The sequence below is a fragment of the Microcebus murinus genome, chromosome 10, assembly GCF_040939455.1.
Source record: "Microcebus murinus isolate Inina chromosome 10, M.murinus_Inina_mat1.0, whole genome shotgun sequence".
NCBI classification, from domain to species: Eukaryota; Metazoa; Chordata; class Mammalia; order Primates; family Cheirogaleidae; genus Microcebus; species Microcebus murinus.
The window spans coordinates 77,448,659-77,472,916 of record NC_134113.1 but is presented as its reverse complement, the minus strand read 5'-3'; the positions used below and the strand labels follow the sequence as shown (position 1 = coordinate 77,472,916).

Sequence of the window (24,258 nt, the reverse complement as noted above, 5' to 3'; positions counted from 1 at the left end):
ATCTACAGCATATAAAATGGTCTAACTTCCTTTGGAAAGTGTCCCCTTTGTTTATACACAAACAACTAGGCTCATTACATGTTTCTAAATAATTTAACCACCCAGTTAAGTGCTGGTTAAAACAGAATATTGTATTTAGGCACTATATATATATATATATATATATATATATATATATATATATATATATATACACACACACATACATATATGTAAATTTTTAGGGTTCTTTTCCTCAATTATGCTTTGATTTAAGGTTACAATCCTTTAAACATACTGTGAAATTTAGCTTGGTCACCTATAAATGTAAATATTTTAAACATTATACAAAATGAGATATCTCACATGTGTATGCATGATGGAAGCAATTGCAAAAGAGATCTCAATGTTTCAGAGATTGAGTTAATATAATTGTCCTCTAGAGAGAAAACTCTTAAAGGACAGGACCATGTTTTAATCCTTTTTGTTTTCTTCACAATATCAAAATGGTGCTTCTACCCAGTAAACAGTCAATAAGTGATTATGTATTTTCAGTATAATGTAGATGAGGGTTTCTCACACTCAGAATTATTGGCATTTTGGACCAAATAATTATTTGTTATAAGGGACTGTCCCGTGCATCATAGCTCATTCAGTTACATCCCTATCCTCTACTCACTAGATGCCAGTAGCTCCCACTCCCCAACTGTGACAATAAAAATGTCTCCAGACATTGCCAAAATCACCCTCAGTTGAAAACCACAAGGTCTGGCATTTTCCTAATACTCTCTCATTATATTGTTTTTTACTTTGAGCAAAATAAATCACCTCTCTGAGCCTGGATTTCTTTTTCTGTAAAGCGAAATTATTGCATTTACAGCAATAATCATAGTCCTTATGATTCATCCATTCAATAATCCAATAATAGTAACTGAATGCAAATTGAGTGTCAAACACTGTGCTAGGCACAGGGTGTCCAGTGATGAGCAAAACACTGGTATCATTCCCCCTTTCCTTAGGGGGGAACGATGTGATAAATAAATAAATAAAATGTGATAAATCCAAAGAAATGCTATAAGCATTTCTTCCCTAAGTAGGGGATTTCTGAAATATCTCAACAGATTTACAGAGAATAACTGTGGCATTATTCAGAATCGAAGCCTTTTAAAATTCTAAAATACTCTATGAATTCTACAATGAATACTACAAGACCACAATTTAAGTTATTACACAATAACCTGAGTTAAACTAAAATTTATAGACAACAGAAAAGTTATTCAAAAGAATCTTCATTCCTGCTTTAGAAAATTTTATCAAACAAACTTGGAAAAATAAAAGCAATATATGGTAAAATATTCTAATAATCCAAGGCATTGATAGTCTTTCCAGCTGTTCTCCTAGATAAGCACTCAGTATACTCTGCCCAATTAAGAGTAATCTGACCCAAAATGTCCATTTTATAAGTCGTGGGGGTGACCAGCTGCTTGTGTGTTATACTTCACATGTGAACCATACAACATCATGGGGTTTATTAGAGAGATTTTCAATGTCTCCAATGAGGCAATATTTCCTATGCCAAAATATAGCACATAATCTTTTCCAGATAAAAGATTAAGTAACTAAACTTTGCCCCTAAACACTTTACCCCCTTAAGTTATCTGACTGACAAAGAAATACCATTATGCTTTAATGATAATAATAATAAAACACTACTCTGCAGTTTCTCTCCCCTTCCTCTCCAGCAAAGTGAAGAGACTTAAAATGTACTGAATATCTTTTATGTACAAGGTGCTGGACATTCCCTATCTTCTTTAATTCCAGAATAATCCCATATAATACATGTTATCACCTTTTTTACACACAAGGGAACTCAAGTCCAGAGAGGTTAAATATTTGCTTAAAGTCAGAGAGATTGTACAACAGTATACATGGGATTTTTTTTTCCCCCACTACACTAGGCTCTCTTTGTCACACTGGCCAATATAAATACCCTAAACTCAAAGGCAATTCAAGAATTACATAATCCTACACACCAGGAATGCCTAAAGCACATTAAAGCAATATTCTAAATCATAAATATGTCTGTTAAAGGTGGAAAAGCCATGGGAAGAGAGTAACGCCCTGCTATACCCTGCCCCACCTCTAGGTACTTCCCTTTAGTGAGAAAACAGGGCCTCTCTTGTCCATCTTATTTTTTAAAATACATTTTATAAAAAAACATCTACCAGGACTCTTAATTTTCCCATTAACTACTTCTCTGCTTCTCCCTTCACAGACGTGCTGTGAAAACTCTATCTGCATTCACCTCCCTTTCCTGGCTTCCTCTTCATTCCTCCACTCCTACATTCTGGTTTCCACTAAACATGCTCTCAACAAAGTCACAATGATTGCATTCTTGCCAAATGCTGTAAATAGGTTGTGTTTCTGATCTTTTCCATGGCACTCCCTCCTTTGTGAAACTATTCTCCCTTGCCTGGCATTTGTGACTCAGCCCATTTGATTTCCCAGTTGCTTCTCTGGCTTCTCAAGCTCCCAGGTTTTCGTCCCTCCTTAAAAGATGAAGTTTCTCATGCTTCTACCTTCAAACATCTTATCATTCTTTTCACATGCCCTGTGATCTTATCTGTGCTGTGGAGATCCAAATCTACCTCTTCAGCCCTGTCCAATCCCCACATTTCTAGAAGTTGTGAAACCTTGTGCCTATGAGACATCTTCACTTGGACATTTTACAAACATCAAAATTGAAAGGATTATTTCCCTCACCAACTTGGCAGCTCTTCCCATTTTCCTCAAATTGGCGAACGACATCACCAGTTCTCTAAAACTGGAATCCTACTCTTAACCCCTAACATTGGATGGTTTACCACTGCATTGATCCTGTCTCGTAAAAATGTCTTCAGCACTTCCCCTCTTTTGTCATTGCCAATGTCGATCCCTTGGCTCAAGTCTTCAAAATTCCTTGAAGGGATCATACCTCTATCCCCTATCTGGTCTCCCTCTAAATTCAATCTCTTACAGTTGCTTTATAAAGGCTCCGGAGCAGTGCTGCCCACTAGAACTTTCTCCTTGAAAATGCTCCATGTCTGAACTATCCCATAGGGCAGGAGTCCTCAAACTTTGTAAACAGGGGGCAAGTTCACTGTCCCTCAGACCATTGGAAGGCCGTTGGAGAGTGCGGTGCACATTCCACACATGCGCACTGTGGGCCCGGGACGAGTCGGCTGCTAAGCAGGACAGGCAGCCGTGGCGCGGGCTGGATAAATGTCCTCAGTGGGCTGCATGTGGCCTGCAGGCCGTAGTTTGAGGACGCCTGCCATAGGGGGTAGCTATTGAGTATCTTGAAATGTGCCTATTGTGACAGAAAAACTGACTTTTTAATTTTATTTCATTTTAATAATATTAATTTTAATTTAATAGACAACATGGAGCTAGAAACTACATTATGCCTGTACATTAGTTGTACATTAGCCTATACAACTTTAATCACAAATTTATTTATTACACTCCTCTTTATTTTAAAGATAAACCCATTCTCCTTAATTTATATGGCCTGAACTTATTGGCTACGCTTCATCTATGGCCCTATCACTCCTGCATCCACCACCTTCTAGCATCACTTCCGAACTCACTCATGAGGCTGAAGTCCTTGGCATCAGCCTCATGAAACAAGTCTGCATGACACCACACACCTCCTCCTTGTGCACAAGCTGGCGTCACGAGCTGAACACCCTTTCTCTCTCTTCCCCACCTGCCTTACTCGTCCACCAAGCAGCAACTCCTCTGGCCTCCCAATCATTCCTCACACCTCCCTGACAACCTTACCAAAGGTGTGCCGCACTCTAGCACTTGCCCATAGGCATGCCACTATTCACACTGCTATCATACATTTATCACACTGTACTTGGGTGCTCCTCAAGGGTGAAAATTAGATTTTTTTTAATGATGCCATCAATCTCTACCAAAGGTTTGCAAAGAGTTGCTCAGTCCCAGCTTGTAGGCAGCTACCAGGATAAACTTCCTTAAACTTTATTCCTATTATGAATTATTAATAGATCGAATCTAAATCTTTCAATGAAAACCTTCAAGCAAAGAGATCTATTGCTCAATAATTCCCTTCACAACCTCTTCCTTGTGCTAGGCCTTGAGTTTTATATCATCTACATATGATTTGAACATTCCCCATCCCTCATGTGCCTCTTTAGCAACATATACCAGTATTGTCCTTTTATTTCTCTGCCAGTCCATGTCTATTACCTTATTTAAGAATCAATGAAGAGTTTGCACTAAGCAAGAGCCTTCTTTGACTAATCTCACACTGGCCTAACTCCACCTGCACACAAAATTAGCCCTCCACAATCTTGCCTGTGCCCTGGGGTCATTAATTGTGTGCCATCTTCTGAACTAGACCGCCATTTTTTGAAGGCAAACATTGAGTCCTCTACTTCCTCTGCTGTACCTGCAGCATTATCTACCATGCTGTGTGCACTTATCAGGCACTAAAGAAACATATATTGAAGGTTCTATGACATCTTAAAGATGATGTTTGCTATTTTTATGAATTCCAAAAATAATCATGCCCAACTCTTGCATTTTTGGCATCCATTGGGATTTGAAATACTATCTACATATTAAAGGGAAAATTGAAAAAAGTAAAACAAATAAAACCCATGGAGCCTTTTCCCACCCAAAAAGGGTATAGTGTAATGAAACAAATAATTTTAGGAGGTTGTAACTCAAAATGTTGGGAACCGCCTGTCCTGTGTGGATGACATGAATAATGCTTTGAAATTAAAGACCTGGGCATTTTTTAAAAGTAAAATGATAAAAGGATAATCATTGCTTCTCAACTGCTTTGTCAAAGGCTAGTTACCACCTGTTTCCTTATTGAGAATCAATTTTTTAGCCAGTGATGGTGGCTACAATCACTGTGATTTTGCCACACCCCTAGACATCTTCATGCCAGTAATGACAAATGTCCTGAGTGTGCCAGGATCTTGTCTGAACTTAGCTGACATAAGAAATACAAAACCCCACTTATGGAAGTCAGGATTTTGAAGGTATGGTTTTTGTTTTGATGTTAGAATACTACACAGAGTACCCATTCCATTATATTAAAGTCAGCAGAAAATAAATTCCTAGCTTTCAATCTTCAGATACGAATTTAATGCTTAATTCTCTTTCTCCCACCTGGCCATAAAAAAGATGTTATCTAAAGTATTAAAGGTCAAAGAAAAGGTCTCCAAATACTGCAGACTCTTGAATGCACAAGAAGGCACCTGGCATTTTAAGCTGCATTCTCTAAAGAGAGAATGAGACAGTCTTTCAAATCATTTTCAAGGAATGAATTGCTTTCTATTTTTCAACTTTTAATTAATTCATTTATGTATGTATTGAGTTCTTAGATCTTCATTAATGTTAGAACATTTAATTCTTAATTTAAATTTAAACAATTTAATTCTTAATAATGTAATCATTTGAATGCATGAAATGATACAAGTTTTAATTACAGAAATTAACAAGGAAAACTTGTAATGTGTACATCATGTCAGTTTTCTGCAGCACACCAGTAGCTTAAAAAGCCATTGATTGAAAGATGAATTAGGGAAAAGAGCCACTAAATGTAAGATTCAAGAGGATTTTAATCCTAATTTCTTATCTTTTATGGGACATCTAGTTAGGCTTTCCTAATTTTCTTTTTAGACAAGATTCTGTACTCATGATTTTTGCTTCAAGGGGTTCAAAAGGATTAATTCAAAATGTGTACGGTATAAACAGTCTGGAAACTGCAAAGTATATTTTATTTACTAAATAATGTGGTAGATATTTATAAAAGTAAGAATAATCCCTGTCTATCACATAATAAATGTAATCATGCCAGCATCATTTACAGGGTGCTTACCATGAGCCACACCTTCTACCAAGCACTTTCCTCATTTAATTCTCTTAATAAGTTAAAAGAATTATAAAAATATTTGATTATCCTCATTTTTCAGAGGAAGAAATTGGAGCTTAGAAACATTAATTAATCCCAAATATGTCTCCAAATGCCTCTCTGATACAAATCCTGAAATCTCCTTCTTCTCATCCTCTAATCTTATAGAAGCCTGAATAGCTTCTCTATATTCATCCATTCATTCAAAAAATATTCATCAAATGCTTTTTAAGTGTGCTGAACTGTTCTAGGTGCTGGGGACATGCTGGTCATAGGGGAAAAAAAATTCCTGCTAACAGAAACAGTCAATAAAATAAAATGTAGAATAAATCAGATAGTAAGTACTAGGAAGACGAAGATTATCGCAGATTAACAGGGTGGCGAGGGTAACGGGGTTGGGTGCTAGTTTAGACGGGGACCAACATGCTTATAGAACGTACAGAACCCACTCCCTGTCCCCACACCTTTTCCTCATCAGTTCTCCAGCCCCACCTCCTTCCTTACCCTTCCTGACATCCAAAACAAATAGTTAGATAAGTAATAGTAAAAACTCTGAGAACAGATTCTGGTTTTGAATTTCAAAAACAACCTCTAAATTAAAAAATAAAAACAGAATTGAATAGAGTAGAATGAATGGAAATTTTCATACATCTGGAAAAGAATGGTTTCAAAATCATTTTTAAAAATAACCAAACTTTCATTAAATCATTTCTAAAACTTCTACACTGTTATTTCTACCCATCCTTCATTTCTATCTGATTGTCAGCATACTTTTAGCAGAGAAAGAAAAGGACTTTATGCGTTCTTACCATTTTTATTGACAGTTTTAGGGCAGTTAAGTGTCTCAGGAAGAAAGCTCTTTCCTTGGCCAGGCACAGTGGCTCACGCCTGTAATCCTAGCACTCTGGGAGGCCCAGGCAGGAGGATCGCTTGAGCTCAGGAGTTCGAGACTAGCCTGAGCAAGAGAGAGACTTTGTCTCTACTAAAACTAGAAAAATTAGCCAGGCATCACAGCACCATCATGGTGCACACCTGTGTCCCAGCTACCAGAGAGGCTGAAGCAGGAGGATCACTTGAGCCTAGAGGTTTGAGGTTGCATTGAGCTACAATGACACCACGGCACTCTACCAGGACAACAGAGGAAGACTCTGTCTCAAAAAAAAAAAAAAAGAAGGAAAGAAAGAAACCCTTCCCTTTCTCATGATTTGAACAATAAAGTGGACATTCTGAAAGAGTGAAGCTAAACAGAAAATTCTAGGCCACATTACGCACATATGCAAATCAGATATCCCATTCCATTGACTTTACAGTGTAACAACTGCAGAGTTTTGCCATTGCTGTTTCCATTTTTAATACTTTGACTAATATTTATATTTTAAAAATAATTTATATGCCAATCCAGAACATTATAAGCAATAATCAAGTTTATATAATGACTGTTCCTACACATAGAATGTCTTCTCAAGAACCCAATTGCCTTTTTCACTATTTCAGAGTCAGAGACTTAACAGGACGATATCCATGAGTCTTACCTCTGCAGCTAAATAGTTTCCAGTTGCAAGATGTTTAAATCTGAACAAGCTGTTCCACTGTCCTGCACCCCCACGGCATGGGTCATGATGAACCACCTACAGACAAAGAAAGCAAGAACAATGACAAAATGATATTCATGTTCCTGGCAAGCAAATGCCAACGGTTTACATGGAATAGCTTCCTGTTCATGCTGACCTGTCAAATCTAATATATGTTTTCATGAGAGTACAAATGTGGCAGAAGAACAAAATTCCTGGTAAATAAGAGACATGTTCGAACAGTTGTTAACTCACTGTGCACACATGACACTCATGCCTTACATCTGCAAATACAGCCTTACTGATACAGCCTTACTCAGAAAGGCATGTTTCCAAGACCAAAACTGGAAATACTGTGAGGTTTCCCCCCATTTGTTATTCAAACATTCATTCAGCAGATCGCATTATGAGCCTACTATGTGCCAGGTACATATCAAGGCAAGAAGGACTCAGCAGGGGATAAGACTAGAGCTTTCATTCTATTGGAGAAGAGAGGGAACTACCAAACAAAGAAATAAATGAAATTTGACAAGTGTCATAAAGGACCCAAACAGAATGCATGACTGAGCAACTAGAGAAGGAGACGTCCAATGTACAGTCAGCACGGGCCACCTGGAGATGACATGTAAGCTGAAACCTGGAGAATGAGAATGAGACCAGCATGCAGGAAATGAGAAGAGATCATTCCAGTCAGGAAGAACTGCGAACACCAAGGCCTGGAGGTCTGAACTAACTTAATGCTTGGCACTCTCCATGCATGCTTTGACTAGCACTATGTCCTTTGATGCCTGTCCTTGGAACTGGCCTTGCCCAGGTGCTGAGCCGCTTGGCTCACTGGGAATGGAAGCAGCAGGTCCTGACGCAGCTGGTGCTACAGGGCAGTGGAACAGCTCAGGCCCTACAGTCAGATGACCGCGTTTGAGACCCAGCTCCACCGGTTGCTACAGTCTGATCACAGCAAGTAATCAAACATCTTCAAGTCTTGTTTCTTCGTGTGCAAAATGGAGTTAATTCACAGGATGGTTGTGAAGATTAAAGACCATAAAGCATGTCAGAGTGCAAGGATAATGTTCCATTATTCTCCTTCAGCAGATAACTTTCTTTTTGTTAGTGCTGACCACTCTTTGCTTCCCACTGCAGCCTCAAATTCTATGCTAACTTATTTAACTTTCTAATGTCTTTTGCTAGACACCAGTTTCTACATTTCCCCCTACTCTGTAACTCAAATGAGATAATAATTATGAAAATACTTCAAAGTGCATGAAGTCTTACAAAACGCTCCCTCTGTACCCGAAAACCCACCCAACCTTCAAGGCTCAGTTCTCAAATCAAACTTTTTCTACAAATCCTTTGCTAATCACACTGTCCACTGTGATCTTGTCAACGATTGAACTTTTACTCCTTTGGAGAAGGCTTTAAGAATCTGATAAAATCTATTGCTTGTCTCACACATGCACAAATGCACACACATACACACACGCTTTGTATATAATCGCTAGGATTAACAAATAACCTGAAGCTTACCGTAGACCCCAGACTAGGAACTACTCTCACGTACTTTAAGTGGGTCTAGCAATTGGCAGTATAGGGAACATTTTGGAGATTTGGAAAGGAGGGTGTTTTTACTTATCATGAGGATTTGGGAGGGATGCTATTGGAGTTTAACAGGCAGTGGCCCAAACATGCTATATCCTGCAATTCACAGGGAAGTACAGCCTGTGCTAGATATTGTGTGCAGCCCTCTCTGGACAGTCCCCACCCTTCTAAGTGCTCCTGGACCACAGGGGCTGGAAGCCCCACCCTGCAAGGTTCTGCGTGCATTCCCATTAGAATGGAAAGCAGAGGAAGGCAGGAGAAAGGCTCCCCATTTGGCTGCAGTTAACAGTGGTGGCAGCTGACCGATGCAGGCTCCTTTGGGGTGGAGCGGACGAAGACAGCACAGCACACAGGGAGAGGCCTGCAGGCTCAGAGGAGGGGCAGTGGTAGCCAGACCTTCCCCTGCTCCAGTTCTCCTCCTCCAGCCCAATAATGCCGAACCTAATTCCCTACATCACACACCTCTTTACTTGAAATGCCTGATGCCCACACTAAGCATGACTCTCAGCCCTCCTGAACGAAGCCCCACTGTTACAGTACACAACAGAGAAATGTCCTGCAGCCTGCGTCTTTCAAATCTCCTACAGAGATCAACCTTCCACAGATATGAATTAGTAATACTTCAGTACATAATCAAACAAAAACATTTTTACGTGAAGTTATATGAAAGGTCCAATATTGTAAGAGAAATTCATTATGGAGAGGGAAGTTTAAATGAAGTAAAGACATTATCTCAAAATTATTCAGTCATTTATTCATTCCTCTTCTGACTGCTCGATGTGTTATAGCATTTCTAGCTACGCATTTTGATGGAAGGGGTTTCAGAGCAGTGGTACAGCTACAGCAAAAGCTATAAAACTAAAAGCAAATAAATGAGAGAATTTTTCAAAACTCCTTTTAACAGACTTAGAACCAACATTAAGTAGGCAGAGACACATGAAGTGCAGGGAACTCACTGTATTTCATTAACAGAGTTTTTAAATAACATCTCACCTTATTACTATCCCTCCATTTTTTTACGTTTTTGGAGAACAATGATAAGAAATCTATGGTGTGTTGCACACCTGTGGTCCCAGCTACTCCAGAGGCTGAGGTGAGAGGATCACTCAAGCTCAGAAGTTTAAGGTTTCAGAGAGCTATGACTGCACCACTGCACTCCAGCCTGGGCAAAAGAGGGAGACCCTGTCTCCAAAAAAAAGGAAAGGAGAGGAGAGGAGAAGAGAAGGGATGGGAGAGGATGGGAGGGAAATGGAGGGGAGAGGAAGAGAGGAGAGGAGAGGCCATAGCTTACATTTTCTTACTTACTCTAACATATTGCACCATTTAAGAAATACTTTTTAGGCCGGGCGCTGTGGCTCACGCCTGTAATCCTAGCTCTTGGGAGGCCGAGGCGGGCGGATTGCTCAAGGTCAGGAGTTCAAAACCAGCCTGAGCAAGAGCGAGACCCCGTCTCTACTATAAATAGAAAGAAATCAAAGATATCAACTGATATATATATATAAAAAATTAGCCGGGCATGGTGGCACATGCCTGTAGTCCCAGCTACTGGGAGGCTGAGGCAGGAGGATCACTTGAGCCCAGGAGTTTGAGGTTGCTGTGAGCTAGGCTGACGCCACGGCACTCACTCTAGCCTGGACAACAAAGCGAGACTCTGTCTCAAAAAAAAAAAAAAAAAAAAGAAATACTTTTTAAAGGATGAATGAATTCTTAACTACGGGTCCCTTGATTGCAACAGAAATGGCATCCCAAAAGAAATAAGTGTTGTTCTCCTGAGTGACTATGTAGTTCTGGAATCTACCTTTACTCAAAGCAAGGCATCCTACTCTATCTTAACTCCAATGCCATTTGAGAGGCACACGGCCTTCAGGCTGATCAGTCTTGATGACATTTCACAATCAATTTTTTTAAAAGTAAAATCATATCTATGCCCTTATTAAATGTGTGCATGTGAGAGAGAAAAGGGAAGAGAGAGAGAGAATGAGATATACCACAGAAAGACTTGTCTTTCTTCTACCACAAGAAGAAAGACAAGTTCCTTTCTTGAAGTTCCTTTCAAATTGGTCACAGCAATGAAGGGGTACAAGTTGGTTCACAAAAGTTATTCTGTTTTATGGATCTATCATAAATAATGCCTATGACAATAAAACAACCAGCCTAGTGAATCTGATCTTTTTGGTCTAAATATTGATTAAAAGCAAAAATGTATATTTACACACCTCTACTTCCCAGAGTGCTTTAGAACTAGTGGCAGAAGTTGCTGATTGGCGCAAGGTGGTACGAAGGAAAATGTGCTGTTTTTTCTCATATTCGTCGCAAGTCAGAAACTTCTCTTGTTCCGCATGAAACAATCTAACCACGTCACCCTAGAAGAAAAGGTCAAGAGACACTATATTTCCAAAAATCATCTGAACAAACAGACATCATAAGTAGGTGGCTCTTTCTGGTTTTCATACCCTGGGCCCTACTGCTAGCTACTTGGCTTTTAATGATTATCTATGCATTTCAAAATATTTGGTGGGGGAGACTCAGTAAACACTCAGTGAGTATTAAGGTTTGTAGTCACTTTCTAAATTATAAACCCCAGTGAATACATAGGTTTTACATCTAGAATTTCAGTAAGGCTGCCTTCATTTCTTTCAGTAAATGGTCTATGTTGCACATACTTACTCCTTTTAATACATCCTCTCGGTATGAACTGTATTTCATGAATAAAGTGATTTTCCAGCTAGTGTTGCAATTAACAGCATTCACCTATTAATAAAGAAATGTGAAGAGTTATAAGACTACAAATTTCATACTATACCAGAAATTAGTACTTTAACTAGTAAAAGGAGAGAAACAACAACTTTGGACGATGAGCCACGTAGCACAATACAAATATCTTCAAAAGACCATCCAAAAAATAGCAAAGGGCAGTAATTGTTATCTACATGTAACTTAGGAATATTAATTCGAATAACTAGGATTATGCTCATGAAAACAATGAAAGAAACTATATGACTTTTTTTTCTTCTCTCCCTCATGAGAAAATCCACAAATTCATTCCCTTTCCTCTTGAACTTACCTCTTTACACCCCGGGTTGTCGAGAAGTTCTATGTTGCTGGCATGCAGTGGCTGTCCTGCATTCACAGGCATCAAAACAACTTTATCTCCTACAACAATCTAGGAATCAGAGATAAATTGCAATTGAGACTAGGCATGGATCTTTGGCACTATGTTTGAAGCTAAAAATAGCGGCATAGGAATCCACATTATTGACCTGACACCTGGTTCTTTTATCATCCATACAAATTTTAGTTCAATTCTTTTTTCTCTTTGAGGTAAAATACCTTCTAATAAATGATCATATAATCATGCCCCACAGTGCCTATCCATCTGGATTCATAGAGCTAGTGTAAATCTTTTTCTTATTAGTCTCCCATTTCAGTCAGAGCTTTCTTAAAGTCAATAAATAGGCCATTATCCCTCCACATGAGGTCTTTTGCCACAAGCACAGCAGACACAGAGAGTAAATGCATCTGCCACCAAAAAAAAAGCCATCTACCCAAATATTAGAACCACTTCAAGGGCAACTAGAAAATGTTATACACTTGTATTATCTCTGCAATGAGAGAAAAGCCTGGTAATTTTGATCTTCCCATAATCTCAGATATGTATTAAAAATTCTAATATTGTCTAGATTTCAAAGAGGCAGGATTAGGTAACCTTGTAGAAATATGTTTTTTCTTTGGGCCTTGAGCATGTGGTTCACACTTATTTTTATTTTAAACATCCAAAACTAGCATTGCTCCTTAAACCTGGTGTTCATTTTTTTTTCAATAAAAACTAAAATTGGTTATGGGAGAAGTATTCTAGATAAGTAAGTCTAAGTTGATTTTTTATTTATGCTATCATGGCATCGTCTACTTTATCTTCAAGTATTTTTATTCAAAACTCAAATTGTGGGGAAGTGAAATTATCCTTTCTTAATGATAATAATGAACAGTTTAATTTTAGTTATCAAAGTTACTTATATTATTAAATTTGTTTAGAGGACATGTTATTATGGTGCCTACACTTAAATTACAGAATTGATCACCATTTCAGAAATGAAACTTTCTCATAGCATATTTTATACTAATAAATATTTTATACCCATTAAATATTTGAATAGATTAGTTTGAGGGATCAATGAAAAACAAATTAGGACTCAATCAATATGAGTAAATAGAACTTCTCCAGGTGTTGTACCTCAACCTAAACCCAAACTTTAAGAAGCATCATTTCATATTTTCACTGTCAGATTATCCACTATATGGATTACACAGAGGAGTCTATACTGACAAATGGTGCTGTTGTCACCAACTTTATCTGGAGATTAAAATATAATAAAGAAGCCTCACGCTCACTAATCAAATAAAGGAAAGCTGATCTTTGTTTGGCAGAAATAGCTTCTGCTGTTTGCAGGACTAGTCTCTATCCATCACCAAGTCCATATTAAGTCAGATGCTATGACTCACAAAGCCTTATCAGACAAGCCCTCTATGTGCAGATAAAGAAAGATCATCAAGGAACAGTGTTAAGAGAAAAGATAAAGGGGCAGATACAGGCATATAGTATGCTATCCTTTGTGTAAAAATGAGAGGAAGTGAATAGGAATGCATGGATAAAGAAATCTCTCCAGTGGTTAGCTGCAGGAGAAGGGAGCTGAAATTGGACAGATGGGAAAGGGTAAGAGAGAGACTCTTCACAATATATCTTTATATTGCTTCCTATCTTTGAACAAGAATTGGTACCTCTTTTAAAAAATTAAATTATAAACAAAAACAAATAAAAATCAACATGACATAAGCATATTTCCAACTCCCTACCCACCCCCCAAAAAAACATTTGTTATTTCCCGTGACAGCAAGGCAGCTCCAAGTTGCAGAGCCTTGCAAAGACCTGATCCACACCATAAATTACTGGGAGTTCGACACCACATTTTGCAAGTCTTATATCTGGTCTTCCAATTTCTTGATAAACAATTAGATTTGGTTTACTATTTCATTCTCATTTGTATCATATCAAATATTAGCCAATAAGTTGCTAACTATAATGATACATTGTAACTATGTCCTTCTAATTTAACAAATCCTTCTGGTTGCACCTATAGTCACTGCTCTAAATCTTACTATTTTACTATGGTTGTCTGTAAACTTTAGGTCAATCCATATGTTGTATTTACTTCACCCATAAAGCCTTATATATTTTTAAGAGACCGGCCATATAGCCAAAAGGTTTTTTGATGTGTGTGAAACAGCTTCAAGGGTTCATGAGAACACCATTCACAAGTAAAATCTAACCTTAATTCACTAATTTTCAAGCCATCGTTCTTATTCTCGACAATGTCAACCCTGACTAGCCAAGCTGAATAAAACTTGCAAATGATATGGACGAGATGCCAATCATGTAAAATAAAAAGAACATTAAGAGGTGCCAGGAAGAAAACAAAAGTGTGGAAGAAATAGTCCCTATTCTCAGGAAATTCATACCTAATTAGATAACTTGGCAAATATTTTGGAATAGTGCAGCTTGAGGTCTGATCCACACATAGGATCAGATGCTTCCTGAGAAGCTGTATATTTAACACAGAACTTTAGGGTGAAATCATTTTCTGCCACATCCTAGGATCAACCATTGCATTCACTCTAGAGCACATACATCTTTTTTTTTTAATTTCAATTCCAAAAGCATTTCTGTTAATTCTATATAAAAGCCATAAGATTCAAGCTGAGATTCTGCTGAAAATAAAGAGTGATATAAGGCCACTAGCAGCTACCATTCTTTTGAAGAGGCACCTGGTATGGCAAAAAGAACATCACAATAGGAACCGAAACACCAGGGTTCTAGTTCCACCTCTGCTAGAAATTCAAGGCATATAGGTTTTTTTGTTTGTTTTGTTTTTTAAATAGCAGAATCTACTTGCTATTTGAAGGGTTTCTTTCCCTAGGGGTTAACATTGTCTCTTGATTTAAAGAATATATGGCCTTTCTTCACTTTTAAAATCTACCATCAAGGTAAAGAACCCACGTCTTCTTAGATCAAAATTGAAAATGAAAAATTAACTACTCAATCATGAGAAGACAAATGAAAATGAAATATTTATGTTCTCTGCTCATGGTTGTCCCCAGTGACTTTCTAACAGTTCAACAGTAACCAAGGACTTTCTCTACAGTTGAAAGCTGAGAGATCCACGAAGCTGCCTTTTCCCCGAAGCCACTCATCCCACAATTATGTAAGCCATATTATGAAAGTACTCTCCCAGACCATCATCGGCCTCGTTCTTGCATTTCATTTGGGTCACAGAATATGTTATTGGATACTTGCAACCAAAATTGTAACATAACTACTGCTAAATAGTGAAACAGCATCTTAAAAGTCCTCTAAACATTGCAATTTTCTCTTATTAATTTAATATGCTTTTAAAGAAAATCAGTAGTATTTGAAGCACCAGCTATGAAGTGACAGTAGTTCCAATCGCCTTCAACAAATTGCAGTAGGTTTATAATTTAGAAAAATGCTATCTATTTTTAGGGAAGAAAATGAGGATTACAATGCAGTTATTTTATGTGGCCATTACAGGGCTGTGGGTGTACTTAGGCTTTACCAGGAACCTTATTCACACACAAAAGCTACACAGTGGCGAACAAAAACAGTGAGTTGTGTCAGCAAAAAGCAATGTGGAAGGTTGTTTTAGCCATGCTTTACCGAGTACATCTCGATAAGGAGATCTCCTATATTGCACTTAACAATTACATTGTCCATTTTCACCAAGAATGAGTGTTTTGAGTGACAGGTTTTGTTTTGTTTTGTTTTTCCAGTACAACTAATTGTTTGAAATAGTTCATTACATTCAACTCTCTATTGACTCTGTAAAGTGATTTAGAAGCAGGGAAAGGAACAGATAGGACGAATAAATAAAGAGATAGAATAAATTTAAAAAATCCACAGCTAATCTAAAGGCCCCAATTTATTCAATCATTTCATCGCATTCCTTCAGAGCTTGAGCTCAGGTTTTGTTTGTTTTGATGCTTAATTTTCATGGGTCACCTGCAGACAGGTCACTACTCCCTCGAGGGTTGGTGAGGGGAACAAGCATTGCCAGAAAAAGTGCATCAAAAGATACAAATTGTCCACAAACTGCATAATCAGTTCCCAAATAGTTGAGAGTTGATTGTAATTAACTACCTACTGAAAATAAAATATGTACCATGCTCACAGCACACATCACTTGATGCCAAAAAAACAAAAAAGTAGGACTTTTTTTTTTTTTTTTTTTACAGAATCCAACCAACACAAGACATAAAGTGCATTACATTCCTGCATGCCATGCTTCTCCCAAACCTTACCTAAGGAAGATATCACCAGATAATCTACTAACCAAATTAAATCATGAAGCTTGCATCCTGTGGAATTAAATTTATACTTCAAAATTCACTGGAAGAAAATAGATTCGCTATAAAAAGAAGACATTTCTGAGACAAGAAATATTCTATAACACATTAAAAATGTAATCAAAGTATTTATTGAGAAAACTCTGTCAGAATAATTATGCTTTTATATTGCTTTGAATTTATAATGTTAATTTTTTTAAATCTCAACTATTGATCACTTGACCCAATATTTGTAAGGTGTTCTATTTACAAAATGTATTCAGTCCACAGTGTCGACCAGCATTTATTGAGCATCTCCCATGGGCTAAGAACTGTCACCGGATACTTTATTATACACAAAAAAATCCAACTATTGATCCTATTGAATCATTTCTCATAATTTTTTTCTGTAAAGTAGCAGAAAATATTGTATCAACTTACTAAAATTTACGTGGCAATACACACATATTCCACAGTGTATTTTAAATATAGTTGTCATCAATGAACAGATGCCAACCTACAGCTCTTCATTACATTACATATCTATTAAGGCTTACAGGCTGTAAGAAGCTGGCCAAAAAGCCAGTAAATGGAATATTGTCACGATTCACAGTGTTACTCTATTACTTCAAAGGGGCAGACACCATTTCCTAAACATGGCTCATTTTCCTTACAACCATGCTCCCTCCTGATTCCGCAAGAAAGTAAATTCTGCTTCTCTTTTATAAGTCTGAGCCAATACTAAGGTTGCTTAAGTTCTTTCATTCTAGTTGGATCATTTTTAATTAATCTTAATCTAAACTTTGCTTTTTGGCCGGGCGCGGTGCCTCACACCTGTAATCCTAGCACTCTGGGAGGCCGCAGTGGGCGGATTGCTTGAGGTCAGGAGTTCAAAACCAGCCTGAGCAAGAGCAAGACCCTGTCTCTACTATAAATAGAGAGAAATTAATTGGTCAACTAATATATATAGAAAAAATTAGCCGGGCATGGTGGCGCATGCCTGTAGTCCCAGCTACTCAGGAGGCTGAGGCAGCAGCATTGCTTGAGCCCAGGAGTTTGAGGTTGCTGTGCGCTGGGCTGACGCCAAGGCACTCACTCTAGCCTGGGCAACAAAGCAAGACTCTGTCTCAAAAAAACAAAAATTAAAAAAAAAAATAAACTTTGCTTTTTATGATTTCCGAGCACAATTTGTACTACAAACCTGTGCGTTTAACCTAGTAAAGATATTAACATAAAAATAACATTACTGGTTAAAAACTGAATTTTCTTTCTTTGTACTTTCTGGATTCTCTTCCTTACTAAGAATTATTTTCTCTATGAAGCCACTATTTCCCTCTTAATTTTATATTTACATACGTTGTCACCCTCGCTTCTCAGCTTCCAGAAGGGATGAATGTAAAACCAAGACCCTTCATTTCCGGCAGCGTCCAAGGACACGCGCATGGCATTCTTCTCCAGCAAGGCGGGTAATCTCTTGTTGACAGTCAGATATTTGTTGCTTTTTATATGCAGGAGCTGTAGGGAAAAGACAGGGATTACCACCTTTATTCTTTGGTCTCCTCTGTTAATCACATGTATGCATTTATACATACATCATATCCACATATGATATTGAGGTGGAGGTTAAACAAATGAGCTATTTTTTGGACTCCACACTCACCATCTTTCCAACCTGACTTTCTTTGGGTTTCTCCTCACTGCCACCCCCAATTCTGCTGCTTAATGAAGAGGACAGAAAACAAACCAGGAGGCATCTCTGAATGATTGTCATCCACCGATAAATAACAGAATAAAACCAGGCTTTCCAAAGGAGATTTGGAAGTTCCCCTAAACTACATCCTTTCTCAATGCCTACACAGCCACAAACACAGACTATGCTAAAGAAAAACCAAGAAACTAAAATAATGTCTGGACCCACTTAGTGTTATTAACCATCTCTGCCCACAGGCAACTTCTTCCTCTGTGAGGAGGCAGACCACACATCCCAAATACGCTCTACATTTGCCAGAGGATGCTGATCCATGCTGATCCTACCACCTCTCACGTGAGTGTAAAAAGCACCATTTGTCAGATCCCATGGACAAAATCCTACCAAAACATGATTCTACGGAGTAGGGAAACCAAAACAAAATAACCTTCCCATCTATGATTACAATCATTTCAAAAAAGAATGGCAATTTTTTTTACCTGCCTTATAAGAAATTATCTCAAAAATAAATGGCAATTCTTTAATGGGGGAAAAAATCAGCTTTTTGAAAAGCTCATTGTCATACCCTTGGTTCTCATGTTACCATAAACCAGTGCAAACTCTCATGGGCTGACAACATTCCTTTGGGATCCACTATGCTAAAGCATGTGGCTCATTGCCTAACTGAGCAGGAAAACGTTTGCACTTCAGGCACTTGACAAGGAGCATAAGCTCCACTTGCTGACACTTAATATTAATCAAAACATAGTTAAGAGAAACTCTATTTATGGAGGACTGCCCAAGGGACATGCAGGCCACTCACGCTGTGAGTATCACATTATCTATCATTGGATTTAAGTCCTACGTCCCAGGAGCTGCAGACCCAGGTTCTCTCATCTCATCCCATCGGGAAACTGCATTGACTACCTTGTGCTCTGACATTTTGCCACTGGCCAATAACAAAATATCAGGGGATATTATTTTTAAAAACAGCTCTATGAAACACCTCATTGTAGTATTTACTGTAAGGAAGTGAAGGCTATTGTTTACTGTATTAAACAGTGTCCTCTTTATGAGCGTGCATAGCAGAAACACTTCCCTGGTCCTATTCCTACAGCAGCTGTGCTTCTAGACCTCTCATTTGGCTCTAGGTATGGCCCTCCTGGACCAATGCCTTAACATACTACGCTTCCCTATAGCTAAGTGGGCAATGAAAAGATCTCGAGCCAAAGTTTACCAGACTTTACAACATGGCTTTTATGAACATGCCTCATCCCTGACTTGAGCTTATTCATCCAACCATTATTTTCCCATTCACTCAATTGTCTTACTTATTTCTATTTTTATCTTGTTAGGTGGTTATGTATTTTGGAAAATGTCTTACATTCTTTTTGGAACAAGGTGGGGCATATATTAACAAATAACCAAGTAAAAAGCTAAAAAGATCTAAATGAAGCACAGGAAAGGAATGCAGATGAGATAAATCAGAATGTGCACAGTCATTGAAATGTAAGAACTTCTAACAACAATTCAAGGACAACTTCCATCTGAAAGTACAATTCGACAACTTTCTCTACAAATAAAAAGATAAAGTTCCATATGTTAAACATTAGTCCCATTAATCTAAAGGACTATTTTATTACAGTCCTTCAGGAAGTGTTTCCTTTTGATGTGATAACCTGTGCATATATCCAGATAAGATTATTTACTAATAGATGAGTATACATCAGACTTATTCTTAAACATATAGAATAGTGCACTAAATAACAGCTGAATATATCCCAATACCTATAATTCCCACCAAAGAACAAACTATTGTATCTCACAATTTTAATGCAGTTTGGCCTTCCTACCCATAAAATATTCACCTCTTTTAAGAGAAAATAAATACTTACTTGTATAACATTACTGTATTTCACAATTTCTCCCAACAGTTTCTTATTCTCTGATTCATTTTGTTTTTGTTCCAGTTCTGCAGCATGCTATAGGAAGATTATCAAATATTCAGTGTGGAAACATAATAAATGGAATACAATAACTGACAAAAAATAAATTTGTTAGGAACAAAGAATATAATCTAGAAAAAAATGAGCTGGTGGATTTACTCTTGGTGCTTGGAGACAGAAGGAGAAAGGGAGCAATAATTAAATGGCTATAATATAGTGTGATAATTTCTCAATTTATGCTGAAATGCAGCCAAAAAAACTCTTTTGCCGCTTATATGTTGGAAATTTCAGAATAGTACTAAACTCTTTGGTCTTATAAAATTAGTTCAAGAAGGAATGTTGATTAAAAAAAAAAAACAGAATAGTAGGTGAATTTAAAAAGGCTCAAAGTTCTCAACTCTAAAAGTAATAGGAATTTTAATGATACAAAATTAAGTTCTATCAAATTTATACACAGCCAAAGCAGAAACAAGGGTCTTTCAATTTTTTCCCCCCATAGTCTTTTGGGAGAAAGAACATTATGTATTATGTCAAGTAAAATATAACTGGATTTAATATGGAGATTCTGAATTGGTTTAGATTTTGATGTGAAGCTTTGAATTATTCTGGCACACCCTAAAAAAGTTCAGCAGGTAATGTGCTACCTACGTGCCAGGAAATAAGTGGTCACACCCTATTACTTAAAAGTCCTTTCTACTTTCAATGTGTTGCTACATCTATTGTAAGTCTCTATGCATTAGGTGAAACCACAAAGCTAGAAAGCTGCAAATGCATCTTTTGTTACTGCTGTTCGTGGAAATGGAAGCCTGGACCTTACCTGTAGTTTCTTCAGCAAGGCTGTCTCTGTGTGGTTCCCTTGTTTGGCTTGCTTGGCTTTCCAATATTGCTTCTGGGCAGAATATCGGTTCATAGGGCACACCTTGAAAAGGCAGTCTACAACAAACCAACAAACAAAAATACTGTAACTAAGGCTACTGGCATTTCTTAGATTTCCCTTATCACCTAGTTTTGAAATCTTGGAATCCCTAAGTATAAAGAACATTTTAAACATATAGTCCAGCCAATTCTTAAATTTGTTCTATAACATCCTTTCCAAATAATTATTTAAACTCAGCTAAAATAACCCCTTCTTCAGTAGTGTAAGTTTTTTAAAAGAATACTATAGCCAGTGTAATTTATAAAGAAGTCAAATCAATGTGATTGTTATAAGGCATTTATTAATTATAGTTGGTCTTAGAAAGTAAATAAAATGAGATTCGTGGCGTCTACTGCCTTATATGACTGTGCAAAATTGATACGTATTTGTGGTATGTATCTTCGATGGCCAAAGTGATGCAGGAAATAGAAACACTCCCAGCTGGCAATTAGAGTCATCCATTCCCCAGGTTTTGAAATACCTGGGTGAATATGGTGTGGTAATCTGAGAAGGCAGTGTGATACAAAAAATAAAGCAAAAGAAAACAAAAAATGCAAACCAAGATTATAGTCCTGACTCTACTACTACACATCAAGATAGAAAATCATAGCGAAATATTATAGTCAGTGATATCTCTAAGTTAAAAAGAAAAATATATGTTTTCTTTTTAATGAGGAAAATAGAAGGACTAAATAATTTCTCCATATGCAAATGATTCTGAATGCTTGTGGAACGAATTGCAATCTAAAGGCCAATTTCTAGTATTCTATGATAAAGGAGTAGTAATATAGAAAATTCAAACATTAATTTTATTTTTCTCACAAAAATTGTATGAATTCAATATTACAAATTCTGGCCGGGCATGGTGGCTCACGCCTGTAATCCCAGCACTCTGGGAGGCCGAGGCGGGAGGATTGCTCAAGGTCAGGAGTTCGAAAGCAGCCTGAGCAAGAGCCAGACCTCATCTCTACTATAAATAGAAACAAATTAATTGGCCAACTAATATATATACAAAAAATAGCCTCCAAAAAAGTAGCCTCCAAGGTACTCGGGAGGCTGAGGCAGAAGGATTGCTTGAGCCCAGGAGTTTGAGGTTGCTGTGAGCTAGGCTGATGCCATGGCACTCACTCTAGCAGGGGCAACAGAGTGAGACTCTGTCTCAAAACAACAACAACAACAAAAATATTACAAATTCTTCCTCCAGGTCAGGATATTTACTTTACTTTGGTTGATGTGTTAATATTTAGCATCATTCTCATTTTTCAATTATGTACCACAAAAATAAAATTCAGTCAACTCAAATATCCATTTTAACCATATTCTTGACTACATTATAATGATGTTTGTTCCATTATTTTCTTTAAAATTAATTATATTTAAAAGATGATCTTTTTTGCTACAAGAATAGTCTCTTTTACTAACTTCTAAAATATTGCAATTAATAATAGTCAGCCCTAATATTTTCGCAGGCAAAGTCCCTTTTGCCTCCGATCACAGGACCTTCTTTCACAAATGTTTTTACAACACAAAATTTATCAAACAAATTACTTCTACTTAAGATTTCTTGATACATTTTACCAAATTTAGAGCCTGCAAAAGTATAAGCTTTCTCAATTGCACTTCATTCTGACACAGGATATAAATTTATCTAATCAAATACAGGAACTCTATCCGAAGAGTCTTCCTCCAGGTCAGGATATTTCTAAACATAATTCCATGATTTCAAAATTAAATCTTGCCTGCTGTTTTATCCTCAGTTTAATCTGTTTAATTTGTTCCATTCCTTCCTGCTAAAAGATGATCTTTTTAAAAATTTCACTTTCTTATGGTGCTAATCACATAAATGATCAAGAAATATGACTGCAAACGTTTTAAGGAATTTAGAAAAGGCAAAAGAAATAATGACTTTTTTCTACATCTCATAATTATAAATACAAATTCTATTGATTGCCCCCACTCCCCCATGTGCACACAAAGCTATATAAAAGTAATTCTTAATTTCTAGTTTAAAAGGTACTATTAAGGATGAGTAAATATTTTATAGGTAGTAGAAAACAGATACCTTCCAGCTGCAAAAAGCAGGCTAAGAGACCATCACAGTTACAATACAATACAGGAACCACCACTCAGCACATGCGTGTAAAAACCAAAGACCTACACCTGGAAAATGTTTCCCTTGGCAGCATATCTTACAAGCCCCTCAAGTTATTTCCTATACATTAGCAACTACAAAGAGAATTACACAAATTTTTTGAAGCACAAATATAGAGATTGTTCACAAATATTGCCCCCCAAAAAGAGTGTCCCCAATATAATGCGGCAGACTATTTTGACTATCCTGTATTAGGCAAGCGACAAACTCTACATTTGTCTTAGTGCAGCAAAAGCACAAATGCATGTTCAAGTGGAACTGAACTCTATAGTTCTGACTTTATTCATATATAAAAAGAAAACAGAAAATTTGTGTTCATCTCCATTATGACAGATCCCTAATTAAACTCATTAGGAAATGGTCATTTGACAGAGAAAATATGTTTTGTAAATTCTACACCACCCCAATAGCAGTCCTAATTACTGGGTAGCTAGAAAATAACCATGCCATGGTCAAACACTCCTGATTATATGGCTGAGGTCACTGTGAAGTGAAGCCAAACACTGGGCCAACCCATGTTTTACTGTAATCCCCCCTGCGTGGGGTCATCCCCTGCATGCTAGGTGTTAAGACTCAGGCCCTGTCCTCTACAGTCTACCTGAGGCTTCACAATGGAGCTCTGGAGAAGGTGCTAGGAGGCACGACGATGCATCTGGCCAACTTCACCAGGCAGGGAGGTCAGAACAGACTTCCCAAAAGAGAAGAAAGGAGGAGACACAGCCAGATTTTTAAACAGCCAATACTAATTCAGCACATGGGCAAGGGGGTTCCCATGCTCAGACTGGGCGGGGGGGGGGGGGGGGGGCGGGGGGGGGCATTGTGGATGAACCAACAGCTCAGGGTACAAGGGCAGAAAATGATGCTAAGGGAGCCACTACCTTGCAGAAAAACCACCACCTAGGCAGCGACACTAAAACGGAGTGGTAGGCTGAAACCAGGATCTGCAGACTGCTATGTTCTGGGCTAAGGAAGATGGGCTACATTCCATGGAAAACACTGAATTCTTAAAGGGATTTAAGCTCTTACGGCATGTGGAAGGGGACATGAGCAGGAGGCAAGAAGACCAGCCCCAAAGCCCATGACA

The 24,258-nt window shown here is 37.7% G+C and overlaps 1 protein-coding gene across 1 annotated transcript in view; it reads right to left on the bottom strand.

The window, feature by feature from the left end:
• The window catches only part of ITPR2 (inositol 1,4,5-trisphosphate receptor type 2), a 467,092-nt gene that overhangs the window by 353,832 nt on the left and 89,002 nt on the right, over positions 1-24,258 (bottom strand). Inside the window, exons 3-9 of the mRNA XM_012739535.3 lie at positions 20,924-21,039; positions 20,056-20,142; positions 17,830-17,988; positions 12,143-12,241; positions 11,746-11,829; positions 11,295-11,441; positions 7,444-7,539 (exon numbers count right to left, since the gene is read on the bottom strand). Coding sequence (XP_012594989.3) covers positions 7,444-7,539; positions 11,295-11,441; positions 11,746-11,829; positions 12,143-12,241; positions 17,830-17,988; positions 20,056-20,142; positions 20,924-21,039 — 788 coding nt within the window. The remainder of the gene's footprint in view (positions 1-7,443; positions 7,540-11,294; positions 11,442-11,745; positions 11,830-12,142; positions 12,242-17,829; positions 17,989-20,055; positions 20,143-20,923; positions 21,040-24,258) is intronic.